Source organism: Musca vetustissima, unplaced genomic scaffold (genome assembly GCF_032173495.1).
Source record: "Musca vetustissima isolate MV318-11 ecotype Yass unplaced genomic scaffold, APGP_CSIRO_Mvet_v1 utg13049, whole genome shotgun sequence".
Taxonomy (NCBI): domain Eukaryota; kingdom Metazoa; phylum Arthropoda; class Insecta; order Diptera; family Muscidae; genus Musca; species Musca vetustissima.
Genome location: NW_026883657.1, coordinates 22650 through 50292, shown reverse-complemented (window position 1 = coordinate 50292; position 27643 = coordinate 22650). Strand labels below are relative to the sequence as shown.

The 27643-nt window shown below is 32.9% G+C and overlaps 1 protein-coding gene across 1 annotated transcript; it reads right to left on the bottom strand.

Annotated features, from left to right (window-relative positions):
* Positions 1–1057: 1057 nt before the first annotated feature.
* LOC133330576 (protein scabrous-like) lies at positions 1058–22274 on the bottom strand (the record flags this gene model as incomplete). Its single annotated transcript, XM_061539014.1, has 7 exons — positions 22256–22274; positions 21103–21266; positions 4465–4580; positions 4234–4392; positions 1846–1965; positions 1647–1784; positions 1058–1567 (listed from the first exon to the last, which is right to left on the bottom strand). Coding segments are annotated over exons 1-7 (1226 nt in total), but the record flags the coding sequence as incomplete, so codon positions are not given.
* Positions 22275–27643: the final 5369 nt, after the last annotated feature.

Below are 27643 nucleotides of genomic sequence, written 5' to 3'. Positions count from 1 at the left end.
AGAAATATAATTAAAGACGTGCCCCAAAAATTTAAAATCAAAAAGGGGTACCTTGTGTGTAAGAGAAACCAAAAAACCAAATTAAAGTCATTGAAAAACGTATGCAAACTCATCAAAATGTTGTGAATATCTTTATAGGGGGGACTCTAAAACGAACAACGGAAAGGACTTCCAATGGGTTCACCAGCGTCACCGATTATAGCTGACGTAATAATGGAGGAATTATTGGACGCTTCTATAGAAAAGATGACGATGAAACCAAGGATATTAACAAAATACGTGGACGATATATTTTGTATAGTGAAAAAAACGGAAGTCGAAAATACACTAAGGGTATTGAATTCATTCGACAAAAACATACAATTTACACATGAAATAGAGGAAAATGACAAGCTGCCATATCTAGATGCAATGATAATCAGACAAGACAAGGAACTTAAATTAGATTGGTACCTTTTGCAGATCTAATGTGTACAATAAGGACAAATTCCAGATAGCTTTAAAGACCATCAACACTGTTAATAATATGTTCAGTAAAACAAAGACAAAGACAAAAAAAGAGGATAAGTGCAATGTAGTTCTAGGATAGCATGTAACGGTGACGAAGGTGATGTATGCCAAAAGGTATACATTGGCACGACAAAAACAAAATTAAAAACTAGACTTTCCGGACATAAATCTGATCAAAAATCTGACAAACCATTAGAGCAAAAGACGGCGCTAGCAGCACTAATCCAAAATAGCAAATTACAGCGACAACTACGTAATCTAAAATTGCTAATTTTTTTTTAGAAAAACATACAACTTTTTTCACCAATTCCTATTCGACATTTTGGGTGGCTAAACGTATAAAAATAATGCAATATTGTTGTGCATAAATAAATCGTTAATGAAACATTCAGATTTCATCACAAATTAGTGTCTTTGTTCCATAAATATTACAGTTTCTGTTTCTTCTCTTTGGAAAAAATTAAATATTAAACAAATGATTTTTGTTTATTAATTTTTAATTTTAACTTCAACAAATTTTATATTGTTTAGCTGCTTAAGATTCCACCGAAGTCCTTGACCATATTTGTGACTTTCATATGGACCAAATAGTTGACTGCTAGGATTACACTGATAATACCACCATGGGCCCATAAAGACCTCCGCGCAATTCCTTCTGTTGTCGTGATCATTATCCCTATCAATTGTTGTAAACTGTTCGCCCTCGTGATGCCGCAATGCATCGTCAGCAGAGCCGCTGTGCACACCCAACTCCTTCAATTCGTATTTCTCAGCCTCACTGCCGATGACAATGTTATCATATCTGGCAAAGGTCTGAACGTCATTGATATCCGTTAATGTGATCAGTATTTCATGTGGGAAACCATTTGACGTTAAGTTGTGTAGTGTTTCCATTCCAATAAAGAACTCTGAATTACGATTTCCAAAACCATTCTTATAGTCCAACCATTTGCGGTTGAAATTGACCGAACCATCTTGACGGCGTAGAACAGTGGTCCAACTGGATTTCTTTTCTAGTGAACCATTCTCCCATAGAGTTTTAATTTGATTTTCTTGCCTAAAACAAGTATTACAAATTAAATAGTGTACATATGTAATTTTTTTTTATCTCTATAAATATATGTATGTGCAAATACCTTTTTTGAAAATCCTCAATTCCCTTTTCCAATTTATTTAGTGACCCACTGTGTTGGTTTAATTTTGTTAATATATCATTTTTAAACGTTGAAACTTCTGCCGCCAATTTGCCGTGCAATCCACTTATGTCACTGATTCTAACAAATATATAAAATGCCATATTAATTATATTTTCCAGTGGTTGAACACTGAACTTACCTATTGTTCACATCCTTATGAAAAACGTCGTTATTCTCTTTTACAATTTGTAAAATATCGGTTTTTATGGTTGATTGACCCTTGATTGAATTCTCCACGCGAGAGCTGAGATCTTTGATACTAAAAACAGTAAGCAAATTATATATTGATACGATAATTTGTTGACATGCTAAATATTCATACGACACAATAAGTTGCAAATTGCATCCAAATACATTACCCCTTTTTATCATGGAGAACCTCAGTCATCAGTTTATCAAGTGATATTTTGTTCTCATTTAAGGTAACTTTTACTTCATTTTTATATGCGTAAACTTCATTAGCCGTTTTATTCATTAGTTGATTGATGTCAGCAATTCTGTTAACAAAGTGTAGACATTAATTTACTAATACTATCCAACACATTGATATCGAAATAAATAAATAATTTACTGGTTAATGATATTGGAGGTATATTTAGCAAATAAATATTATTTTAATTTTCTCAACAAATATTCCTATATTCATCAATAACTATATTGTCCTTTTCATTGTAATCCCGCTGAGATATAATCTCAAACAACCATAAAAATTGGTTGACATGAGCCGAACAAAACGACAATATCGTCAGCAAATCTTTCTGATTTCCATCGGCTGTTGACGTGCTCGAGCTCCATGTTATTTATTGTGCATATCCGATATTCAAAAGTAAACGAGATAGACCCATAGTTACTTTTGAAAATATGCATACAATCACTTTTGGAGCCGAATTATGTACGTCCGTCCGTCTGTCCAGGTTCCCTATATTTTTATTTCAAATAACTATGTGAGGGTATACATAGTTCACCCCAGTCGAACTTAAGTATTTTTCACAAAAATGAATTTTTTATTCACCAATAATCCGATATATCAAATTACTCTCATGAGAAAATTCCGTTAAAATGTATTTATAGCGAAAAGGAAGCGGAACTTTTAAACTTCCAGAAACCTTTATACCACAATACAGAAAATGGAGTGGTACCGGTCTGTGGTAGGGAGATTCAACACCCCACAAGAATTGATAAATCATATATGTAGATTGGGTATGTAGATTTTCTACTCAATATGGATCCATAATATAAAATTACATTGAATTAACATTGGATGAAACCATGATTCAAACTCCCCAAAATACCGAAGTTTGGTATATAACGTTATATGGCCGATTGACACAATATTTTGCACAACGTTCTGAAATTAGTATAACAGATTTAGATTTAGATATAGCTCCCATATAGTTTCGTCAAATTTTCAGTAAATGGTGCACCAAAGCCCCAAAATATGGCTGATTGACACACAATTTTGCATAACGTACTGAAGTTACTATAACATAACGTGTGTCAAGTTTTGTTGAAATCGGTTCAGAATTCGATGTATCTCCCATATGTATTTTCATCCGATTTTAAGTCAATGGTGCATCAATGAGCCACAATAACACCGATTAATACACAACACGTTGAAATCGGTTCAGATATGGATGCTATGCACAAAACGTATTGAATTTAGTCAAGTTTTGTTGAAATCGGTTCAGAATTCGATGTAGCTCCCATATGTAGTTTCATCCGATTTTAAGTTAATGGTGCACCAATGAGCCACAATAACACCGATTAACACACAACACGTTGAAGTCGGTTCAGATATGGATACTATGCCCAAATCGTATTGAATTTAGTATAACCTTAATCGTTGAAATGGTTCGCATTTAGATATAGTTTTGATATATACATTCTCCCGATTTCGTGTAAATGGTTCACCAAACTCCTAATCTTTATCAGATTACATTTTGTAGAAATGCAGACATGTCCTATGTATACAAACGAACAAATCTATATCTATCCATATGAAAATTTTGGCATAGGTTGGAGAATGACATGTTTATGATTGATTTAAGTCGGTTCACAGGTAGATAAATATCATGTATTATTTTAGTTTATCCAATTTCATGTTAATGGACCTTCAAAAATACGACGTCTATAAGGATGCATCCGTTGAATATACTCGAAGGGGTGAAGGGTAGCATATAGTCGGCTCCGTCCGACTTTACTACTTTCCTTATTGGTTCTACCATAACACAATCCAAAATAAGCAATTGCAATAAAAATATCGAATATTGCGGGGTACCGTTATATGGGGCCTAACCCGAAACATAAGTCAATATTTGTCACCTAGGCAGAATGTGAATCCACAATAACGACTTACAGCTGATTCTGTTGAAAAGCGATATCTTACAAACCAAACTGCCTGTAATTAATACACCTTACCGTATAACCTCCACTTAATGAATTAAATGTATCAACCTCCCTGTGGCCACGTTTTCCAACCAACAACCTGCATAATATATTGTAATTTATCTTCCCGAATAACACTTACCTTTCATTAAACGCTCCGAATGATTTCATCGACTCATTAAAACGTTGTTCCTGATCCTGGAATTTTTCAAAAACGTCCACTTTAAATTCTTCAAATGTCTTGGAAATACCATCGAATTTTTTGTTCACATCATCGAAGTTCTTTTCCAATTGAGAGAACCTATAAAATAAAATGAAAAGTATACAATAGCATTAATTCAATATTAATTAAGTACTGATCACCATGCTTTACCGTTTGTTAACACCTTTCATTTCATTGTTGATTTTAGATGTAGCCGTAGGCAATTCAATCAGTTTACTTAATATCAACTGCATAACAAATACATCATCTTCACTGTCATCTAAATCCTAATAATTTATGAAGTTAACATCAAATTTAACCCGGATACATATTTTGTAAGATCTTACATAGTGCTCTTTACGTAAAATTTCTGAGTACACTAAATTAATTATTCCGATCAGCAATAAAATTATGAATAATTTCATTTCTTTTTAATGTTTTGCTTTCAACGAAGTAAACAATACTGCTGTAAGCAATATTGACACGCGTTATGATGCCTTATCAGTTCCAGTTGCGCTATGGATCATAAAAGGTCAGTCGTTGCTTCTTTTTTTTTTGCATTATCTCTTATAAATAAATGGGAGTCCCCCCGTATGTACAAATTCTTATATTAAACCTTTGAGACCGAAATTTTTTCGCGGCCATAGAATAATTTTCGTGCACAGATTTAATGCAACTTATCTAAATAGGATATGCACAAAAATTTATTACATCCTTGCATTTGGCAGATACAGTACACTATTTAAAAATCCCATATCAATAAAAGCAAATGTAAGAAGTAAGAACCACTTTAAATATTTTTTTTATAATTTTTTACAAAAATCAAAATTAATTTTTGGGGTAAAATTCGAATTTGAAGCAATTTAAATAATTAGGAGCTTATATACACAATTTTTTGCCCTCCAATATATATTGACAAATGCATAATTTTGCCTAAAATTTAAATATTTTTGTTTTTGAATTTAAAAATATTTATATTTAATATTTTTAAATAAAAAATATTGTTGTTTATGAGCAACATTGGATCACAAAGGGTTAATTTGTACCTACATATTTTTGTAACATGCAAAAGGGAAGGAGATCGACCCCTAGTTTTTTTTAATTACGTAGCATCACTTGATTTATGATTACTCGTCAATTCGAATTTGAAGCAATTTAAATAATTAGGAGCTTATATACACAATTTTTTGCCCTCCAATATTTATTGACAAATGCATAATTTTGCCTAAAATTTAAATATTTTTGTTTTTGAATTTAAAAATATTTATATTTAATATTTTTAAATAAAAAATATTGTTGTTTATGAGCAACATTGGATCACAAAGGGTTAATTTGTACCTACATATTTTTGTAACATGCAAAAGGGAAGGAGATCGACCCATAGTTTTTTTTAATTACGTAGCATCACTTGATTTATGATTACTCGTCCATCTTTCTGTCTATCCATGTATTTTTGAAAACAAAACACAGATTGCGTCTTTTATATAATAGCGATGAAACTTGGCACAGCTCAATATATTGGTCCAAAGAAGAAATCTATTAGTGACAGTCGGTTCAGATTAAGTTATAGCTCCCATATATATTTTCTTCCGATTTCACAACAGATTATCCCACTGATACAACATTATCATAGTGCTCAGGGATTCTGTTTGTTTTTATTATTTTCGAAGACCTTAGCAAATAATTTATGATGTACCACTCAGAACTCAAAAAAAAATCTTTTAATTTCGTTCGTGTTTGAGTAACCACATGGCCAATTACTGTTCTATTTCGGTTTCATACACTTTCGTCACTTGTGACGATATTTCGAAGCGCCCTGATGGTGACGTTTCGTTTTTCTTTTTTTTTCTTTACACCAAACACAGTAGTATTTTTTGAATAAGTGTCAAATCGTTCAAAGAAATGCCTTAATATAGAGACATCTTAGGGTAAGTCACACGACATCAATATTGTTAAGGTACAATGACCGTTTTTGGATAACCATCAGGAACTACTTCTTTGAGTGATCGTAGCCACGATTGAATTTAAAAATTCAGTTTTATTGTGAAGCGCTATGCGATGGTGCTTTATCGCCATACACAGATTTCAGTTCATTGATGTATTTTTGTTGATATTCTACGTCGCATGTTATGCACGAGTTAATTCCATGTTTATACCCTTCACCACACTGTGGTATTATGTCTTTGAGCATATGTTTGTAACATGCAGAAGGAAACGAGATAGACACATGGTACCTTTTGAGAATATGCATAGCATCACTTTCTATTAGATATAGCTCCTATATATATTTTGTCCGATATTACATAATAGTGAACCAAACACCCAATATTTGTTCGATTGAAACAAAATTTTATACAGGTTCTGATTTAGATATAGCTCCCATATGTAGTTTCGTCCGATTCTTTGTAAATGACGCACTAAACTCCCAATATTTATTTGTCCGATCAAAAAAAATTTGCTCAGAGTACTGAATTAGGTCCAGTTTGAAGTCTTTGAAGTTTTGTTGTCTTTTGTTTGTTGTCATTGCTCCCATATATAGTTTCGTCCGATTTTATGAAAATGGTGCACCAAACATTAAATATTATTCCGATTGGAACAAAATTAGGTCCATATTGAAGTGTACGAAGTTTTGCGTAAATCAGTTCATATTTAGATATAGCTCACATATATAGTTTCGTCCGATTTTTGGTAAATGGTGCACCAAACTCCCAATATTTTTTCAATCGATACAAAAGTTAGCACAGCGTACTCATATACATAGTTTTGCCCGATTTTATGGAAATGATGCACCAAACCCCATATATTTTTCCGATTGAGACGCAATTTTGCACAGCCTACTTGATTAAATCCGAATCAAATCGGTTCAGATATTATCTAAATGGTGCACCAAATTACAAAATTCGATTTGGATTTAGACATATCTCTCATATATATTTTCGCCTGATTTTAAGTTAATGGAGCACCGAGGAGCCTACGCTTGCCACGGTTGCTCAATTGTGCGCAGATTTACATATAGCTCCACATACATTATTTTGACATGAATTGACATGCAATTTTTCATAGATTTCAGAATGGTATGTGTATGGGTTTCTTAATTGTTTCATATATATTTATATAGATCACACACTTAGTTTCGCACGATTTCATTTCAATGATCTTTTAACGATTATATGTTTGTTCTGTCTCCAGTATATTGTATATACTAGCATAGACCCGCTACGTCGTTAGAGGATTTTTTATAGTTAAAATAAATAAACATTAATTAATGAAAATATTGACGTTATCTCCTATATTTTTATTATTTTTCTCATATTTCGCGAAGATTTGCAACTTTTTCGCGATTATTATAATATATTAATATTCTTATTTACGGAGGTCAATATAATAAATCGCGTAATTTTAAGATTTTGTTCTTATGCCAAAAATTAAAACCTCGATAACTTTTGCGCGCATCAACCAAAAACTTGATCGCGAACGGAGTCAGAACATTTTTCTCTATATGTGTACCAAAAATCATTGATGTACCACGAAAACAAAAAAGCTGATTTTTTTTAATGGAATATTTAAAAATTGGCAATATTGCCCATATAGATTATCGTCACTTGTATGTGTACAACGTGATGAAGGTTATCATATAGACAGCCTGCCCGGGATGTAAAACTTGTAAAATCACAAATGGTAAAATTAGTAAAGAATTGTATATTGCCCATTATTAGTATTTTTATACCCTTCCACATAAGGCAATCATGCAATATTCTGATTGCCTTTGATAATGATCGGTTAATATTTAAGGGATGAAATGGACCAAAAAATGTCGAGCGAATCGCTACAAAATTTTACACGAGATTCCGGTTATGGTCAGAAAAACTTTATGGTTTTCTAGTCGCTCCAGAGACCACTATTGTAAGCCGAATATCACAATTTTTACATGATGAAACGATCTGGCTAACTGCGATTATTAAGGGTGAAATTATAAACCAAACCACTTTTATGTGTAAAACATCCAATTTGAATCGTATGGCTAAAAGAGATTACTCTCTGAAAGCATGATTCGGAAAATATGAAAGATTAAGAAAGAGGAGTTCTTGAACTGTAATCGATTAAGAAGGTGCAAATATCGCGAATTATCGGCACGGAATATAGATCCGCAGAAAGTTAAACTTCTGTGGTAATTGTAAAGGAAGACTTAAAAATAAACTTATAGCGAAAGTTTATTTCACAAATAAATAGGTATAATAAAATATAAACGCAAAATGTATTCTGAAATAAAAATAATATTATATATGGAGAACTAAATTGACCCAATTTTTGCTTGGTCAAAACTAAAAAAACATTTTGATGTTTTCTTTTAAATAAGTAAATTTAGATAGTAATCAACAGCGTCCTCAATCCTTGATATTTTAAGAAATTACTGATTTTTTCATGGAATATTTCTCTGAAATAATATTCTGTGATAAATTAATATTGTGTGATAGGGGAGACTGGGCCACTTCGGCATCGAGGCTCATCCGGCTATCGCGTTTTCGATATGAAGCTCTCACTGTACATCACTGACTTCGATCCAGAGGCATCGAATATCGAAAAAAGCATAAATATCTAGCTAATAAACTTATTTAAATGCACGGTTTTTTTATATTTTTACAGATGTTTTGGTAATATTTCCATTCCATATATTTTTATGTCGGTTCGCTTTACATGACATATTGCATAGCGTATTGGATTGAAGATGCTTTAGGTTTAGATAAAGCTTCCACATATATTTACATCCGATTTTATCAAAATGATATACCAAATAACTAAAGTTTGTCCACTTAGGACGAATTAGAAGACAGCGTACCAAATCGAACATAATAGATTTTTGTGTCGAGATAAAATGTGGATAGCGCACTGTGTTGCAGCATACCAAATGGATGTACTTCATTCAGTTAATTTTCACAAGGAATTCAAAATTTCCAAAATTTGAACAAATCTAACAGAAAAATTTTAACAATCTAATGCGAACTGAAAGTTATTCTTAAGCATTTCCCCACACTCTATGGACTGGTTCAAATCAGACTGAAAGTCTGTACATTATTAACAAGATTGTTAAAAACTATAAATAACTACACCCAACATGAAAAAACACCTTTTCCTCGTGTAGGTGTAAATCTTTTAGACATATGATGATACATTTACCACCTCCTCTATCCAATCTAACTTTACAAATTCTCCCTGATTTAATGGCATGAAAAACAAAGCAAGAACAACAAAAAATATATATATCAAATTATTTACTATCCCATAACATGTTCCCATTCAGATGGTCATTTATTAGTGGCAGCATTCCGAATATCTACATTTTATTCATCCCCAAACAAATAGTCCATTTATTGGGGGGATATACAACTTTGACAAGAAGTTATAAATGTTTGCTATTAATTTATGAGATTTTTGTCCAGCTAAAAGAAACCCGAATCACTTAAGGAAAAATGTAAGGTTCCTCCTTACGATTAGATTGGGGCTCAACATAATGTTTACCTTATATGTTTGTTTTTCGTTTTTTTTTTGTTCTTTTTTACTTCTACCGACCCTCTTGTAAATAGTCCAACGACGACTATAACATTGACATTGTCTAACATTAGGCCAAAAAATATGGCAATAGATGAAGGACGCCCACCAGTTATGGATTTACGGTGATATTTGCAAAAAGGTATGGTCTAATAGAACCTAGAGGCGTTTCAAAAGAAAATGTATAAAAACATTACATACCTTAGATTATAATAAAAAATACGTGTTACCCACAATACAGCCTTCGGTCTTCGCTAATAAACTAGAAATATATAGATATGTGTTATACGAAAAAAGTTTATAAGTTCATGTTGCCCGAAATTTTTGTAACCCCTTTTGTACCTTCAAACTATCCAAAATCTTAAAAATCACCCTTTGCATTTTTTTAAGATACCCCATATAATAAAGTTCCAGCATCAGTCGTCTTCTAGCCGCATTTTGTACTGACCCAATGCTGTAGTCAAATGTACAAATGTTAGAGAACAAAACATATATATTCTTTGCACATTACTTAACAGAAATCCTGCAAATTTATGCTGTTTACCTTCCTGTAAATAATTGTTTTTATTTCCGAACACGAGCCAACAATGATCACTTTCACCCACCCACACACACACATACGCATACCTTTCAAGAGATATGAATGTTGAAAATGACTGACAACGATTGAAGGAGGAATGTAATTCCTAATGGAAATTGGGATGTAACAGAATGCCACAAACACTCACACATTGTTTATGTGTATGAAACATTGACTCAACTTTCATATCACACAGAATATTTTCGCATATCCGTAATCATTAAATGAACCAGAAACCCATCAAAATGAAATGTTGAAGAAATATTTTTCACTCAAGATATGCGATAGGCTTGGATGCGATTACTGCAAATGATATATTCTGGAATATGTATCCATAAGTAGTAGAATGAATGTAGCATTCTTAAATAAAAACTAAATAATTAATAAAATAAATAATAAATAAAATTAAAGATAAATACGCAAAAGCTATGTACTGTATAAGAAAAATTCTTGCAAGCAAACCTTCTATCAATTGAGAACTTTACAGCAAATTCCAATGGAAATTTATTTAAAATCTTGAAACGACGAGAAATTTCAACAGTTTTCAATTATCTCAGGAGCAGTAGCAGAAATGTACATGTGTAAAATTTCGTAGTCGACCATCTATATATGTATATAAAATAGAAAAAAAAATTGTTTGATGTATGTTACCGATAGACGCAAAAACCGCTGAACAGATGTTAATGAGATTTACACAGTATATCGTGGCATGCCCTAAAAGTAACATAGGCTAGATAAACTTCAAAAATTCCGCGTGGTTGCAGAGTTATAGCATCAATAGTAAACATACCTCAAAATTTCTAAACATGTAATATGCGTATATCTTGGAAACGGTTACAGGTACGGCCTTCAAAATTTGTCTGAATAACGTAGGTGTAAAAACACATCATCTATACAAAAATGACCGTGGTACGATTTGGGAAAATGCATTCACCGTTGCATTTAAATAATTTACATACAGAGAAAATAATTTCTTTTTTTTTAAATTATCAAAACCGCTCAACAGAATTTATTGAGTATTTTACAGCACCTCATTCTACCCGTTAGAAAACTCATAGGCTAGATAAAATCCTAAAATTTCGCGTGAATGTGGAGTTATAGCATCACAAGTAATCACAAATCTGAAATGGCATATATCCTAAGGGGCGTTGCAGATTCCCGTTTTAAAATGTGTTGAGTAAATTGGTTGCAAATACGCATCATCCCCATGAAAATTGGGGTGATTCAATGGACGGAATTTACTTACAATTTTCAACTCATAATTTTTTGCCCTAATATTTTATTATCAGTAATTATAAATCCACCATTTCAATAATTCCGCTAACGTCTACTTCTTTTCATCTCTCTATTGTCATGTTCATATACATTGGAATAAAATTTGTGTAAAATGAAAAATTATTGACGTAATATTTTTCACATTTTGTCATTTTGAAAAAAAAAAATCTTTCAGTTTTTTGTCATCATAAATGCAAACAGACGTAACTACATTTTTACTAATTTTACAGGAGAAGCAAAAAATGGAGCATGGTCAAAGTTTAACCGCACTATAGAGCCGTATTTATTTAAAAAAAAAAAACCTTATAAAATCTATAAAAATGGAGCATGGCTGGAATTTTTTTCAAAGTTTAAACAAACTATAGAGCTGTATTAATTTTTTGAAATTTTTTTTGTTTTTAAAGGTTTTATGTCAGTTATGTCCTTTTGACTTGATATTTTCTGAAACAAAAGGACGCAACTACTACACAATTGTAGAACAACAAAGTGAATAATAAATATCTGATTGAGACTACAATTTGTAAATCGTACCAAATTGAGTCTAGAGTAATGTGTGTAAAGTTTCGTGAAAATCGGTTGAGATTTCGATATAGCTCCCATATACAGTTTCGACCGATTTTATGTAAATGTTGCACTAAATACATTAAATATTTCTTCGATAACGATAGAACTTTGCACAGGGTACTTCTCCACCCAGGGGGAAACCATATATCTAATTATAGCGGATTAATTAAAAAATATGAAGAAAATAAATTTGGGGTACCGCTATATGAGGGCCACCGTAAAAATCGCTGTTTTTGATGTTAGTTGTATAAATTTTTGTGTAAACATGTAGTTTGATTAGACAAACAATAATCAAACAAAAAGTCAATTTCGATTTTGTTTTGTAGTTATGTACGTCCGTTTGCGTTTATGATGACGTTTTGAACTTTTTTTAATTTTAATAATTCTACCACCATTGGAGAAAACGAATATGAATTCAATAAAAGTATGCATCAGCAATAATTGGGAGATATCCAGAAGCGAAATGCGGACGATGGATTAAAAGTTATAATAATCTGACATCTGTGGCGGGTTATCATCATAGCTGACCTGAAAACAAAATATATCCATTATTTGAGAAATTAGGTTTAGTTGATCAGGCGGATATTACTAAAACTATTATTTCGAGGATAGCCACAAATTCTATCTTCGAACTTGACATTGGTTTACTAAAAATACAAAGGTATGTCGAGTTAAGAACATGATACAACCATGAGTTAAGAAGAAGACTAAATCTATGTTCGTTAAAAATAATACAATGTGAAGGGATCCCAGCCATATAATGGGGAACCAGATGAGAATACAGATTTAAAGGTAGGTGGTAATGGGAATGAAGGATTTTATTGGTCTTTCAACGATTATTGCAAAACATGTGAATATTGTAGAAAATATATTAGTGTATAATCCTGTTGAGACAGGTCAAGCCAAGTTTGTTTTTAATAATACCACTGTTAATCAATGATTATTTAAAAATGTATTTCTAATCTATTGAATCAAATCAGATATCGTATACATTTACCAGCTGCTACGGTATTAGTACTGATACATTATACTTCGAAATATATATAGTCGAACAGTAATTGGGTCTACTATAACACATATCGTCAGCTAAAATGCAAAACGGCATAACTAACAAAAAATTGAAAATTAACTTTTTGAATGAATATTGTGAATGTCAATAAACTACATGTGTTGACAAAGTTTTACACGTCTGCGGTCAAGTATCCTTTTGATAGTTACACCTTTTTGCATTTTAGCTAACGATATATCAATCCTATCAATAAAAAGTAGCATTTCTACGTGAACTATCCTGTGTTAACCACTTAAGTATGGGCAGCGAAGCGCCACGGGTCCAGCTAGTGGCTATATAAAACTAACATTTTACTCTGATTAAGAATGTAAACATTATATTCTATAATTATTGCAACTAACAATTTAATTTATATATATATATATATATATCGATGGACTCAAAAACCACATAAACCGATTAACTCATAATCCTCTCCATGGATTTCACTTCGACCTTCGTCGAAAGTAAAAACTTCCAATATTTCTCGTCGATGAATGTTATGGGGTTAACTCATTTTCACATAGACATAATATATTCATCCCAAAACAGAAAAGCTGAAAATGGCGTTAAGTTCAGCCGGCCCAAACATTTTATAGCCTTCTGACAGTTACATATAAGTAGGCCAATGATTTTCAATGATATCTTGTAACACACTGGACACCAAAATTACAAAATTGTAACCACTTTTCAGGGTAATTTTTCAAATGTTTCCACAATAAGGGTAATCTACATCTACTATTTCCCACTCCACTAAAGTCCCTCGACTTATAACGTAATGAATAATCGGCGGGATAGTTATATTGGGTATTTCAAAAAGTTGCCCTATTTTTCCAAGATGGTTTTGTAACGCATCAGATAAACTACATTCGGAGGGGTCTAATTAAATATTACACAAGTAATGACAGGGCCTACTATATTAGATGAATCCTAACAGATGTCTCATTTTTGAAGGACATTGACATCGAATTGGTCGAACTTAATTATGTGATCGACTTAAATCAATCCATATGCAATCTATACTAAATTTCATTTATGCAATCTTTATTTTATTCGGACAGTTTTAGAGTCCATTCCAATCGGCCAAACTTTGACTCTTTATTGCACCATTAAATTAAAATTGGACCAATATATATATAGATTGTACTAGCTTTAGTACGTTATGTTGAATTTTTTATGGGGTTTTTGTGCATACAAACCAAAAATCTGACGACAATATATGGGAGATATATCTAAACTGATTTAAGCAAAATTTTGTGGCAATCAGCCATATTTTGGGTCATTGGTGCACAATTTACTTAAAATCGGTCGATTATATATGTGGGTGCTATATCTAAATAATGCTAACACCAGAACGATGTACAAAGTTCCGCATCAATCTGTCTATTTTTGGGACTTTGGTGCGCCATTTATTTAAAATCATACAAAAATATATATGGGAGCTTTATCTAAAGTTGAACCGATTTCAGTAAAATTTGACACACATATAATATAAAAACAATAAAAGAAACAAACGAAATTGTTGTAAAATAATAAATATCGATTGTTGCTAAAAAGTTACAGAATAGGCCTATACTAACATAAATACGTTGTGAAAAGTTTCGTACCAATCGGTCTAACTTTCAGTCTTTTATTTTATTTACTTGTGCCAATCTATCATATTTGCGGTCTTAAGTGCACCATTTACTTTAAATCGGATGAAAATATATACGGGAACTATATGTAAATTTGAACCGATTTCACAGAATATTTTCAGCCAGTAGGTCATAATAACTTTACAAAACCATTTAGTAATAATCGAACTATTGGTGCACCATCGAACAAAAATAAATATGGGAGCTATATCTAAATACGAACGGATTTTCTCAATAGGGTTCGTCCTCGCCAAATAGGTGAGCTGTGCCAAATTTCATCTCATTCGGATCATAAAATTTTACAATTTAACATCAACAGACGGACAGAGAGATTCGAAACTCGAAGATAATCCAAAAGTATTTTCTTTACCTAAAACCTGGAATGTCTAATTATAGACTTTTCAGTTAAAAAATTGTACTGAGCACTTGAAGCAATTGATTTTATATGTGGGTCTTTTTTCCAAACATTTATATAGCTCTGATGTATGCTAGCCTCCAATATCCCAAAAAATTTGTTGTGTATGGGCAATATTGGGACTAAAACAATTTATAACCTTATAGCTACAAGGGCTGGTGTTTAAAGGTTTAAAATATTTCTAATTAATTTCGAAATCATTAGAAATAGGCGATTTCGATGTAAAATGTGAATATAACTGCTAAATATATTAGATTACGTAGTGTCGTATTTTTCAAAATGCTGTCTCCACTAATAATTTACATTCCTATGCTCTATCGCCATACCTTATCCTCGAGTATATTCGATAATTATGCCATTCCCCCTTTTTAATACCCTTTTTCACATAACACATAGCATCACACAAAAGGAAACGATTAAGAATTCCCTGTATTACACATTCCGCAAATAAAGAAAGTACACGAAATCAATGAATAGATGGAACGTAACAATGATGCGTAAATGAGAAGACACACATTAAAAATAATGAATGTCTTTGATATAAAAATAAATGTTTGCCACGTTTAAGAATGTTCCGCCATGCCACAAATAGTCGAAGTAGTAGTCAACTACATTTTCAATGCCTGCATTGTGATGAGCAGGACATAACGGAACATTGAATGAACGAAAGAAAAAATAAGAATGAATTCCAACAAGAAAACACATTGTCAGCGACATAGCTGAAATTATGAACACATTTGACACTAGTGTCTGACAGTTGCTGGGTACTTGAAATGTTTAAATGTACCAGTTCGTATACATATCGTTGAGATGTACATAAAAATGTGAATATCTACAGAGTAGAGGAGTCGATATGATATGCCAGTGTAACACGAGGTATACCACCGTATACCCCAGTGAATAGAAATATAACATTTAATTCTGCTCAAAATACATCCCTTCATTAATTTCAGTCCAATTAACATGAAGTCGGTCGAATATATATATGGGCTATGTGTGTACTTCTACAAAACGCAAATTCGCCATTCTATGCAAATTTTCGTGTCACTCTGACACCAAACTCCTCTTCTGTGCAAAATGTACTCAAAATCGGGCGAAAATGTATATGGAGCTATATCCAAATCGATTTCAACGTTTTGTGCATATTGGTCATATTTTGTATTGGACACGAACCGTAGCCAAGAATCAAAACCAACACCAACTCTTAATCACAGAAACCGCTCAATATTTTTTGGTAATAAAATGCCTATTTATAGTTACATTAGCAGTTTTTTCACTCATATTTATGTTCAAATACAATTTCATTTTTGGGAGTAGTATCTCCTTGGTACCTCTGAAATATTCTTCAGAATAGATGATATGTTATCACCTTTCTTCTGGTTACAACTATAATCCCCTCATCGGTATGATAAATTATTCCAATATGTTCCTTGAAAGATTGATTCTACCTAGACAAAAATAAACGTTTTGAAATTACCACCAGATGTGTATATAAATATATACATAAAACTTACCGAATGAATAAAAGGAATCATTTCTTAAAAATTTACTTGAGAGTTTTCTTTTCGTCACTTTGATCTAGTATTGACACATATATTTTATTTTTGTTTTGATTAAGCATTGCTCTTTTGGACGGACAGATCAATGTTGCTTATAAGCGTTTTTTCTCACACAAACATAATTGTACTGTACACACAAATGTTCCGTCAATTATTTCGTGAAAAACCGAGAGATCCGAACCTATAGTCTTTCCTGCCTTACCCCTTGGCGGACAATGCCATACCTTCCCTACTAATTAATAGTTGTTTTATAAAAACAACAAACTGGGATTCAGCCTGACTATTTTGCAAAAACAAAATACAAATGGTATCCCAAATAACCCGCCAACACTACTGAAGTTGTAGACGCAGGCACGGTCATACTGTTTGGTTTATTGCTTTAACTAGCAATACCAACAACAACGTTATGTGCATTCGTCACAAAGTGACGACACATAGCAGTGGGAAATGTAGTGTAGTTGTCAGCAAATGCCTTGTTGACCACGAAGTCAGGCGCCAACGAAACGAACTTCTCATTGGGGTCGTATCATAAGAACTTCGAATTGTCACAAGAGACATTTGGGTTTGAAAGGTTTTTTGTAAAGAAGCTATTAATAGCTTCTGGGGAGAATATCCCAACAAAAAACAAAGGGAACTGATGAGGATCAGTGGCGAGATCCGAAACTATAGTCTTCCCTGTCTTACCCACTTGGCGGACAATGACATACATTCTCCACTAATAAATAATTGTTTTTTATAAAAACAGCAAACTGGGATTCAGCCTGACTATTTTGCAAAAACAAAATACAAAACTATTAATTTATTTTGATGCCAATAAATGGAAATTATATAAAATTTCACTAAAATTTATATAAAAGTTATATTTATGGTTTTGTAAACAAACAAATACACCATAACATTTATACCATATAACACTAGAACGCCGAAGGCGGTCATTTTGACCGCTTTCCAATTTCAAAATTTATGACACTTTTTTTTAAAATTTGGTGATTTTTTTATAATAAACGTAATTCAAATTTACCATAAAAAAAAGTGTCATTAAATGCACAGTTGATTTTGTACTTGAAATTGGAAAGCGGTCAAAATGACCGCCTTCGGCGTTCTAGTATTAAACATATTTTTCAGATGGTTACATCTTCGACATTTATCGAAAAGGTCTCACAATGACTATTCATAATCTTGACATTTCTTTTTCGAGCTCAATTCTTTAACAAGCCACAAAAGCCATCGTCTTCCGTAAGCGATCAGGAATTCTTTTTTTCTACAAATATTTGAAAAGAAAACATCGTGAACAAATTAAACAACTAAAAAATTCTAAAAAAAATCACGTCAATCGTATACGAAGAAACTACCGTTCTTATATAACATTTTTATAAACATTATGGTGCAACAAAATATTCCCATATTAAGAGGTAAGCTTTAAGGATGGCTGTAAAAATGAATGAATTAATAGTGATATTTTACAGTGAATTTTTGCCAACTATATTATACTCTTAACAAAAGTATACTGCTACTTTATGAGCTTATCAAAATTTCCACCACGATAATTTCAAATTGGCAAGTGAATTCTGAAGTTGGAGTACTAAAAACACCATAAACGTGCTTTTCATATTCTACCCACAGGGTAGATGCGGAAACTGGAACCAAGTGTAACTCCAACAACGTACAAAACTTCAGCCGAGTCAAAACACGCTGCTTGATTTCCTATATTACTTTTTCTTTGGTGACATTATAAATTGCACATATTTATACACAATCAGCAAAGAACAATTTTTTCCTTAAAAAAAATTAGACACTTGGCGCTCCTAAACTTGCGAAACTGTTCAGCACCAATTAAGAATCAGTTTCCTCACCAAAAACCTTTACCTCTTTGCATCAACTGGAGAATATAAAAAATAAATTTTCTTCCAAAAATTTTATGTTTGGAACGTGACATAGAGTGAACGTATTTGTGCACCAAGTGTTACCTGAACCCAGAAATTGTTGAAACCCATTAATTACTGCCATTGACGTTGATTAAAACCTAGCAGAAATTCTTACCAGGACCCCACCATATATTTGGCATCCTGCAATAGTAGTCAACCCTATATCGACAATTCAACAATTTATGTGTACTGCTGGATATCAACTAATTTAATATTAGCAGCATAATCCATGAACTGATATTTTAAGGAACCATAAAAATCCATATTTAAAAACTTTTCTAAGTTGAATTAAAAAACGATATACCAAATCACAATAATTATGTAGGTAAATATAAATTTTAGTGCGTTATATATGCTACTAGCATAGGTCCGCTACGTCGTTAGCGGATCTTTTTACAATTAAAATAAATAGACATTAATTTAGCCACGCAATATATTTTCGGATTAAGTATAAATTTGTAAGATTTCAAATAATCATGAACTGGTATTTATATTTGCTGAAAGTGTACTATTTTCTCGACCCTCCCGATGGACCAATGCAAATAGTAGGGGAGAGGGGGGCACCTTTGAACACTTTTTTTCTTTCAAGCCTCATAAAATTTTTTATGTTATAAGTTTTGGTTTCATATAAGTAATAGGTACATATGTAACCTTTAAAATGAATATACATATGCCCATTTGAAAATTTTGAGAAATCGAAGCCAAAAGTTTGAAACTCCGTTTTTTACTGGAGTTTACTGGGTATGTTCAAAGGTGCCCTTTGAAATTTTAGGGAAATTTATAATAACTTTTTTTGTAGTAAATATATATGAAAGAAAATACATTAGATATGTTTGAAATGATTGTTGGAATGCAAAAAAAAATGTTTATCGAAAGAAAACTATCACTGAATTCTTCCTGCGCCCTTGCAACCAAAAAAATTATAAATATATATATAGTTTGTTTGGACTTAGAGTCTTTACCTAATGTTATGCCAGCGACATGTTATGATGTGGACTTAGCGCATTTAATCAACAAAACAACAATAACAAATGAGATAACTGAACTTTTATGCCATTCACCTTGTTCTCAGTATGGTAATGTCATCGTCTGTTGATATAATTCGAATCTACACTAATTAATGAATGTCCCTACAAAATTTCAAGTGAAAATCTAAAGAACAAGTGACGGCAGAAGGGCTTCTCAAACTTAAAACGCGTTTTTCTCTAAACATTTTTTTGTGAATGGCGGGCACGATAACTCAAAAACTAATAACCCAATCGATTTCAAATTTTTACACGTTTCTCTGTGAGTGTATAGCTATCGTATGAACTAGGATAAAGCCAATCGGTGAAGATCTTCCTAATTTTTGAACTTGGTTTTTGGTAAGAAATCGGCGATTTTCCAAAAATATTTTTTCAAAGGTCCACCATTTTGTTAAGTTTAGAGCGAAGTCAATAATCCTAGTTCATACGAGAGCCAGACATGTACTCTTTCTAACACCGTTGGAATTTTCGGGTTCCGATGTTCCAGTGAGGAGTTATCATGCCCGCCATCAAAAATAAGAACTTTTCTTTAATTACAAAAAACAAAACAATAACAAATTTTTTTTTTTTTTGTAAATTATTTTTCTTCTCTTTTAAATCTTCAATTATATATGTGCAAAGTTACAAACCATAACAAGCATTGGTATTGATTTACCAGCCCATTGAAAATCGTGAATGGGGGGGTTCCCTTAAAGAAATTCTGTTAATCCTTTCTAACGAAGTTGTCCTTCCATATAAATAATATCAAAGTTAGTTTTGGCCTTTACACCTTCGACTAACGTGGACAAAAAACTTCACATATTTCCTAGTAAGTAATGTCCAAATCAATTTTGTTTTCCTACAAACGTGTAAATTCGCAATGAAACACAAATGTCAATTTATTTTTAAAAGGTTATTGAGACATTTCATTCAACTTCCTTTTATCCTAAAAAAGCAAAAGTTCAACAACACAAAATGGTTGACAAATCCGAACCCACAGCAAAAAAACTATATCTATGACAATGTGAACCCTGTTTGGTTCGTATTTGTGAAAAAGGTCAATTCCATTTGGTATCGACTTTAACAAAAAGTGTTAATTTTTAAAGGAAATGGCCATTATATTCTTTGGCCGCAGACACGTGTTGACCATTGAAAATGCCCCTGCCTTTCCTGTTGAGTTCGATGCCATAATGGAGAACATTGAAATGGAATGAAACACAATAAATATAAATAAATAAATTATCTGATTGTGTGAAACATCATCAGCATCAACATCACAGTCATCTCGGACACAATCACTAACGCCAACACACGTCAACACCATTTCTGGGAATGCCTTTTCCGGTCGGTCATCTCTCCAGCGGACATTACTACTACCACCAAAACAAAACAATAACAACGACAACAAAAGGAAAACAGAAACTAATGGAAAAGGAAAAAACAAAAATTTCAGACATAATTCATAAACACGCGAAGGACCTTCCGTTAAGAAAATTAAAAATGTTGTTGTGCAACAAACCAAACCGAGGACCATAAAAGACAAAAGCCCTGGCAGTGATGGTGACAGTGATGGACGGGGAGATGAATAAAACAAAAATCAAAGGAATTTCCGGATTGAACTGCAAACAATTTTCGTATAATTGTGTCAGGATGCGAAGGTTGGACTCCCTCGCAAATCGGAAGAATTCTACGGTTCACTTGGACTGGGACACGGGCAGAACATGTTGTCATCCCCCACTACAAAAGGAACATCGTAATAATTTCAAATATTGTCAACAACATTGATGCTACGAAAGAGAAAAATAAAAAAGCACCCACACACAAAACACGAACGAAATCTAGTAACAATGGAACGCTAACAACATTTTGTAGCGATAAGAAAGAAAATGAGAAAAAAATAGAATAACATGTTTCCAAATCATTGAATGTCAACGATTGCATTGAAGCATTGGACGAAGAATTGGAGAATGTCGGGTAGTGTTGTTGTTTGGCAACGGAATTTTTAATGTAGTTCCGAAAAAAGAAAACAAATTCAAATTAAGTTCCCTATTAATGAATAAAACATTGTAAGTTAGAAGAGATATTCAACATTAACAGTTGAAATAGGTAACAAAAATAATAATAGTTATTGAAAAATGTTCATCATCCAAGAACCTAAACTTTAAAATTCCAACCCACCGAAGTGGGAAAATGCGAATTTCGCTGATCTCGAAGCTCTATTAAAATCTGATCAAGTATATGTATTAAAATATTATTCCAAGTGCCGTACATGTGAGGAACTACTTAGCAAATTTTCGGGGTATAGTTCAATTACAACTTATAATGGAATGATAGATTGTGATCAATATACTAAGACTTCGGTCTAGATCAGGGATGCACGCCCTTGCACCCTAGCGGTCAGCCCAACTCACACGGATTCTTACGCATCATTTTGTGGTTACGCTTAAGCGACCCACACACGTCAAACATGTACGTTTGATCGGTTTGAAACTTCATTTCGAATTTGGTTGAAGATGGACAGCGATAGTGACGACGAAAAAAAGGCCGAACTGTTTTATTTAATAAAATTATTTTAATTTCATTCGCACCGATGGAACGCACGTGTTTGGTACCAAAAGAGTACTTTTTTAATAAAAGAGTACTTTTTCAAGAAAATACAAAAAAAAAAAACATTTTATTCAGATTCATAAAGATCGATTTTCAAGATATCACTTAGTGTATCATTCTGATATGAGAATTCTTGCTTCTTTCGATTGCATTTGAATATGTATGCTATTGGCTAATTTTAATTTCACTACCTCTTCCTCGAAAGCCAATATACCCCAAACTAACATGAATTTAAGTCACAAAGTGCTCTTGAAATTATTGAAGTAATCACGACGACTAGGAATGTCATAAATTTGCCTACCTCAGGATATAGCTCAGAGTATGCCAAATTGAGTATCAGACAAACATATCCATTAAAAAAAATTAACTCATTAACTTATTTTAATTTTAATCATAACTGAACACTTATCAGTCGTAAACCTGTTCATTTTTTCTAATCCAAAAAAAAATATATATATATATATATATATATATACGTGGTTTAATGAAGGATTGGAATGGTACTGAAATGGTCACGGGGGTACTACGGTACTTTTTTAGTAAAAAGGCACTGAAAAAAGTACTAGGTACTGAATTATCCATCCCTGGGCTGCATTAGCTTTGTGTACTAGTCTCACACATACATATACATCACTGTTCTAGACTCTATGTCTAGTACACAAAGCTAATGCGGCCCACACACGTCAAACATGTGCGTTCCATCGGTGCGAATGAAATTAAAATAATGTTATTAAATAAAACAGTTCGGTCTTGTTTACGTCGTCTCTATCGCTGTCCATCTCCAATCTTTAACCAGTAAGGAAAGTAGTAAAGTCGGACGGGGCCGACTATATGATACCCTTCACCACTATCTTCACCAGAACAATTAACATGAAATTGGATGAACTAAAATATGTGATATTTATGTGAATCAAAATATATCAATCTATTTGCATGTCATTTGTTTCTTACAATGGGACAAATGTTGGGCCGTTGGGCTATGTCTGTACTTCTAGAAAACTTGGGTTACGTTATTCTATGCTCAATTTTGTGCGTTGTGCAAAATTTCATGTCAATTTGACAAACACCATTTTCACCGTTTACTTAAAATCGGACGAAAATATATGTGGAATTTATATCCAAATATGAACCGATTTCAACAAAACTTGTCACAGGTTGGGTTATACTAATTTCAGTACGTTTTGTTCCTATCAACCATATATTGGTTCCTTGGTTCGTCAATTACTTAAAATCAATCGATCTATGCAATATTAGAACTTTGGTACATTATTTACATTAAATCTGACGGAAATATATATATCTTAATCTGAACCGATTTTCACGAAACTCAGCACACATCATTCCAGGCTCAATCCTGTATGCTATACCAAATTTCGTCCAAATCGAAAGATTTATAGGAACTTTGGTGAATCTTTAACATAAAATCGGACGAAACTATATATGGAAGCTATATATTAATCTGGACCGATTTTTACGAAACTTGGCATAAAGCACTCTAGGCTCAATTAAGTTCGTTATGCCAAATTTGGTGCAAATCGAAAGATATATAGGGACTTTGGTGCACCATTTACATAATATCGGACGAAACTATATATGGGAGCTATATCTAAATCTGAACGGATTTTGACGAAACTTGGTAGACATCACTCTAGGCTCAATTCAGTATGTTATGCCAAATTTCGTGCAAATCGAAAGATATATAGGGACTTTGTTGCACCATTTACATAAAATCGGACGAAACTAAATATGGGAGGTATATCTAAATCTGGACCGATTTTCACGAAACTTGGCAGACATCACTCTAAGCTCAATACAGAACGTCATGCCAAATTTCGTGCAAATCGAAAGATAATTAGGGACTTTGGTGCACCATTTACATAAAATCGGACGAAAATATATATGGGAGCTATATCTAAATCTTGACCGATTTTCACGAAACTTGGCAGACATCACTCTAGGCTCAATTCAATACGTTATGCTAAGTTTCGTGCAAATCGAAAGATATATAGGGACTTTGGTGCACCATTTACATAAAATCGGACGAAACTATATATGGGAGCTATATCTAAATCTGGACCGATTTTCACGAAACTTGGCATACATCACTCTAGGCTCAATTCAATACGTTATGTCAAATTTCGTGCAAATCGAAAGAAATATAGGGACTTTGGTGCACCATTTACCTTAAATCGGACGAAAATATATATGGGAGCTATATCTAAATCTGAACCGATTTTTCCCAATTTCAATAGGGTTCGTCCTTGGGCCCAATAAGTGAACTGTGCCAAATTTCATCCAAATCGGATCATAAATGCGACCTGTACTTTGTTCACAAAAATACATGGACGGACGGAAGGACAGACGGACAGACGGACGGACATGAATAAATCGACTCAGAAAGTGATTCTATGCATATTCTCAAAAGGAACTATGGGTCTATCTCGATTCCTTTTGCCTGTTACAAACATATGCACAAAGACATAATACCCTGTACCACAGTGTGGTGAAGGGTATAAAAACCAAATTCGAAATGAAGTTTTGTTGATTCGATTGAGGTATTGGAGCTTCAAACCGATCAAACGTACATGTTTGACGTGTGTGGGTCGCTTAAGCGTAACCACAAAATGATGCGCACCACCATAGACATGTTTCTCGTTGAAGTGTCAACGTCGTCGAGTCAACGACGACTAAACAAATGAGCGTAAGAATCCGTGTGAGTTGAGCTGACCGCTAGAGTGCAAGGGCGTGCATCCCTGGTCTAGAATCAATATCTCATTTCTCTCTTTTAACAAAAACAAATTTATTCCTCCAAAAGGATGTTTTGTTATCATCCTTTGTCTCTCCTCTTACTTGTTTCTTTTGCAACCATTTGTTGGCCTACTGTTTTTCTTGTTTACAGCAGTGGTCTCTCCACTGCAGTACACTGACTCGAATGCGGCTAATTTAGCATTCCATTGCTGTTATAAAATTCGCATATGTATTTTCCAAATTGTTTCGATAAAAATGGCAAACAAATTGTAACAAATAAGTGTTGATACGAGCAACCACCTCAACCGAAAGTTTAAAAAGAACATGTAGTAAGAAATGAATTCCGTTCGGAAGTGGAATTAATTCCGTATTTAGCTTCTTTAGAAAACGAAAAAACGAAATTTTTTTCGGAATGTAACCACTTTTAATTTTGAAAATGGAATTGCAGTTATTTGAGATAATGTAATATCCATGCGGCTACTTTCTTTATTTCCTGAGGTTGCTCGTTTTATGCTCTTTGATGTTGATAACATCATTTATTGAAAAATAATTATTGATAACTAAAATTTAAAGAATTTTTAAATAAAAACCCCAAAAATGTGAATTTTTATATGAATTTATTATTAAAAACAACATTTTTATTACTTTAAAGTAATTTTAGAGTATTTAAAAGTGACAAGTTCTCAAATAAATGCAATTCCACTTTCAAAATCAAAAATGGTTTCATTTCGAAAAAAATTTCGTTTTTCGTTTTCTGAAGAAGCTAAATACGGAATTAATTCCACTTCCGAACGTAATTCATTTCTATGACATGCCTGATAGTGCAGAAATGTGGACATTTGCAACACTTCTGATATCTTTTGTGTGAAATAAAAATGCCAAAAAACAACTATATCAACAATTTTTTGCGAAGACAGTTTTTCCTGCCTGCGACCCTGAAATACTTATATTCAGCCAATTCTAATATCATTTTTATAAAGAGTGCGTCGATGGCGATGAAGCAAAACCTATCAGCAGTCTGAAAACCAGAAAAAAATACAAAAGTCGGACGGACCGTCTATGCGATAGTCTTCATCGCTTTGGGTATATACACGGGATGTTCCAATATACAATATTCCGCCGATAGAACTGATAAATCGGAAGAAATTAATATGTGGTCGATTTCGTACAAATCTACCATTTGTATGAAATCAAGCTAAATTGTGTATGTGAGCTATATGCAAAGCCGGACCGATTTGAAGAAAACTAGAGCCATACGACAGGGCTTGAATTTTTGGTGCACATATGTTAAAACATGGACCTGTATTGCCAATTATACCCTTCACCACACTGTGGTACAGGGTATAATGTCATTGTGCATATGTTTGTAACATAGAATCACTATCTGTGTCCACTTTAACATGACCGTCTGTTGATGTTAAATGGTAAACAAAGTACAGGTCACACTTTTAATCTGATTTGGATGAAATTTGGACAGCTCTTATGTATATATATATTTAAGTTCGTTCATTTCATGTCAATGGTCCTTTAAAAATGCGACGTATGTTAGGATGCATCTGTTGAATATACCCAAAGTGTTGAAGGGTATAATATAGTCGGCTCAGTCAGACTTGACTACTTTCCTTACTGGTTTCTGATAGATATAGGTCATATTACCGCCCTTTCATTTAGAAAATAGGTCTAAAACCTCCAAAATTGGGTCACCGTCTTATGAGAGATATACTAAAACGTGGACGATATAGCAATGCTAGTGCAACATTTCAAAGTTCTATTTTAAATATTGCAATTTCTATCGTGATTTCAAACATGGCTAAATTGATATAGAATTTTATTTTGATCGAGAAAATACATGCATTGTCTTTTAAGGTGTTTCAAACGGAACTACAAATTTAGTATACCCTCCGCTGTATCGTGGAGGGTATAAAGTCATGCTACTTGTATTCACGAAAACAACAATTCGAACACCAACAATTCTGCGCTTTTTTATTTAAATGTAGCGCTAAATCCGTGTGCCTGACACATACACACAAGACAATCTGACTTAAATTCCAAATGATTTATGAGATCCGAAGCAACATTAACTTGTCTTTCTCACAAAAAAGGAAGAAAAAGTACAATAACAAATATTTAACATTTTTTTTTTATAATTTAAGGCCAGCAACCAACCACTAACTAGCTGACCATAAATTGCTGCTATGGAATGGGGCGACACAGAACAAGAAAACTTCATTAAAAACATAACAATTGGATATAATGCTAACATTATCAACAGGATTAATCAAGCTTAAACTTTATTAATTCTATAAATAATATTCAGTTTCCTTTTGGTGGTATGAGCAACGCACCGCACCGCACCTCTCGGCTTCCAGGAAAATAACAACAAGAAAAAAAACCGTTTTGTAGGTTGGGGCATTATTCACGCAAATGAACAATGTCGACAAATG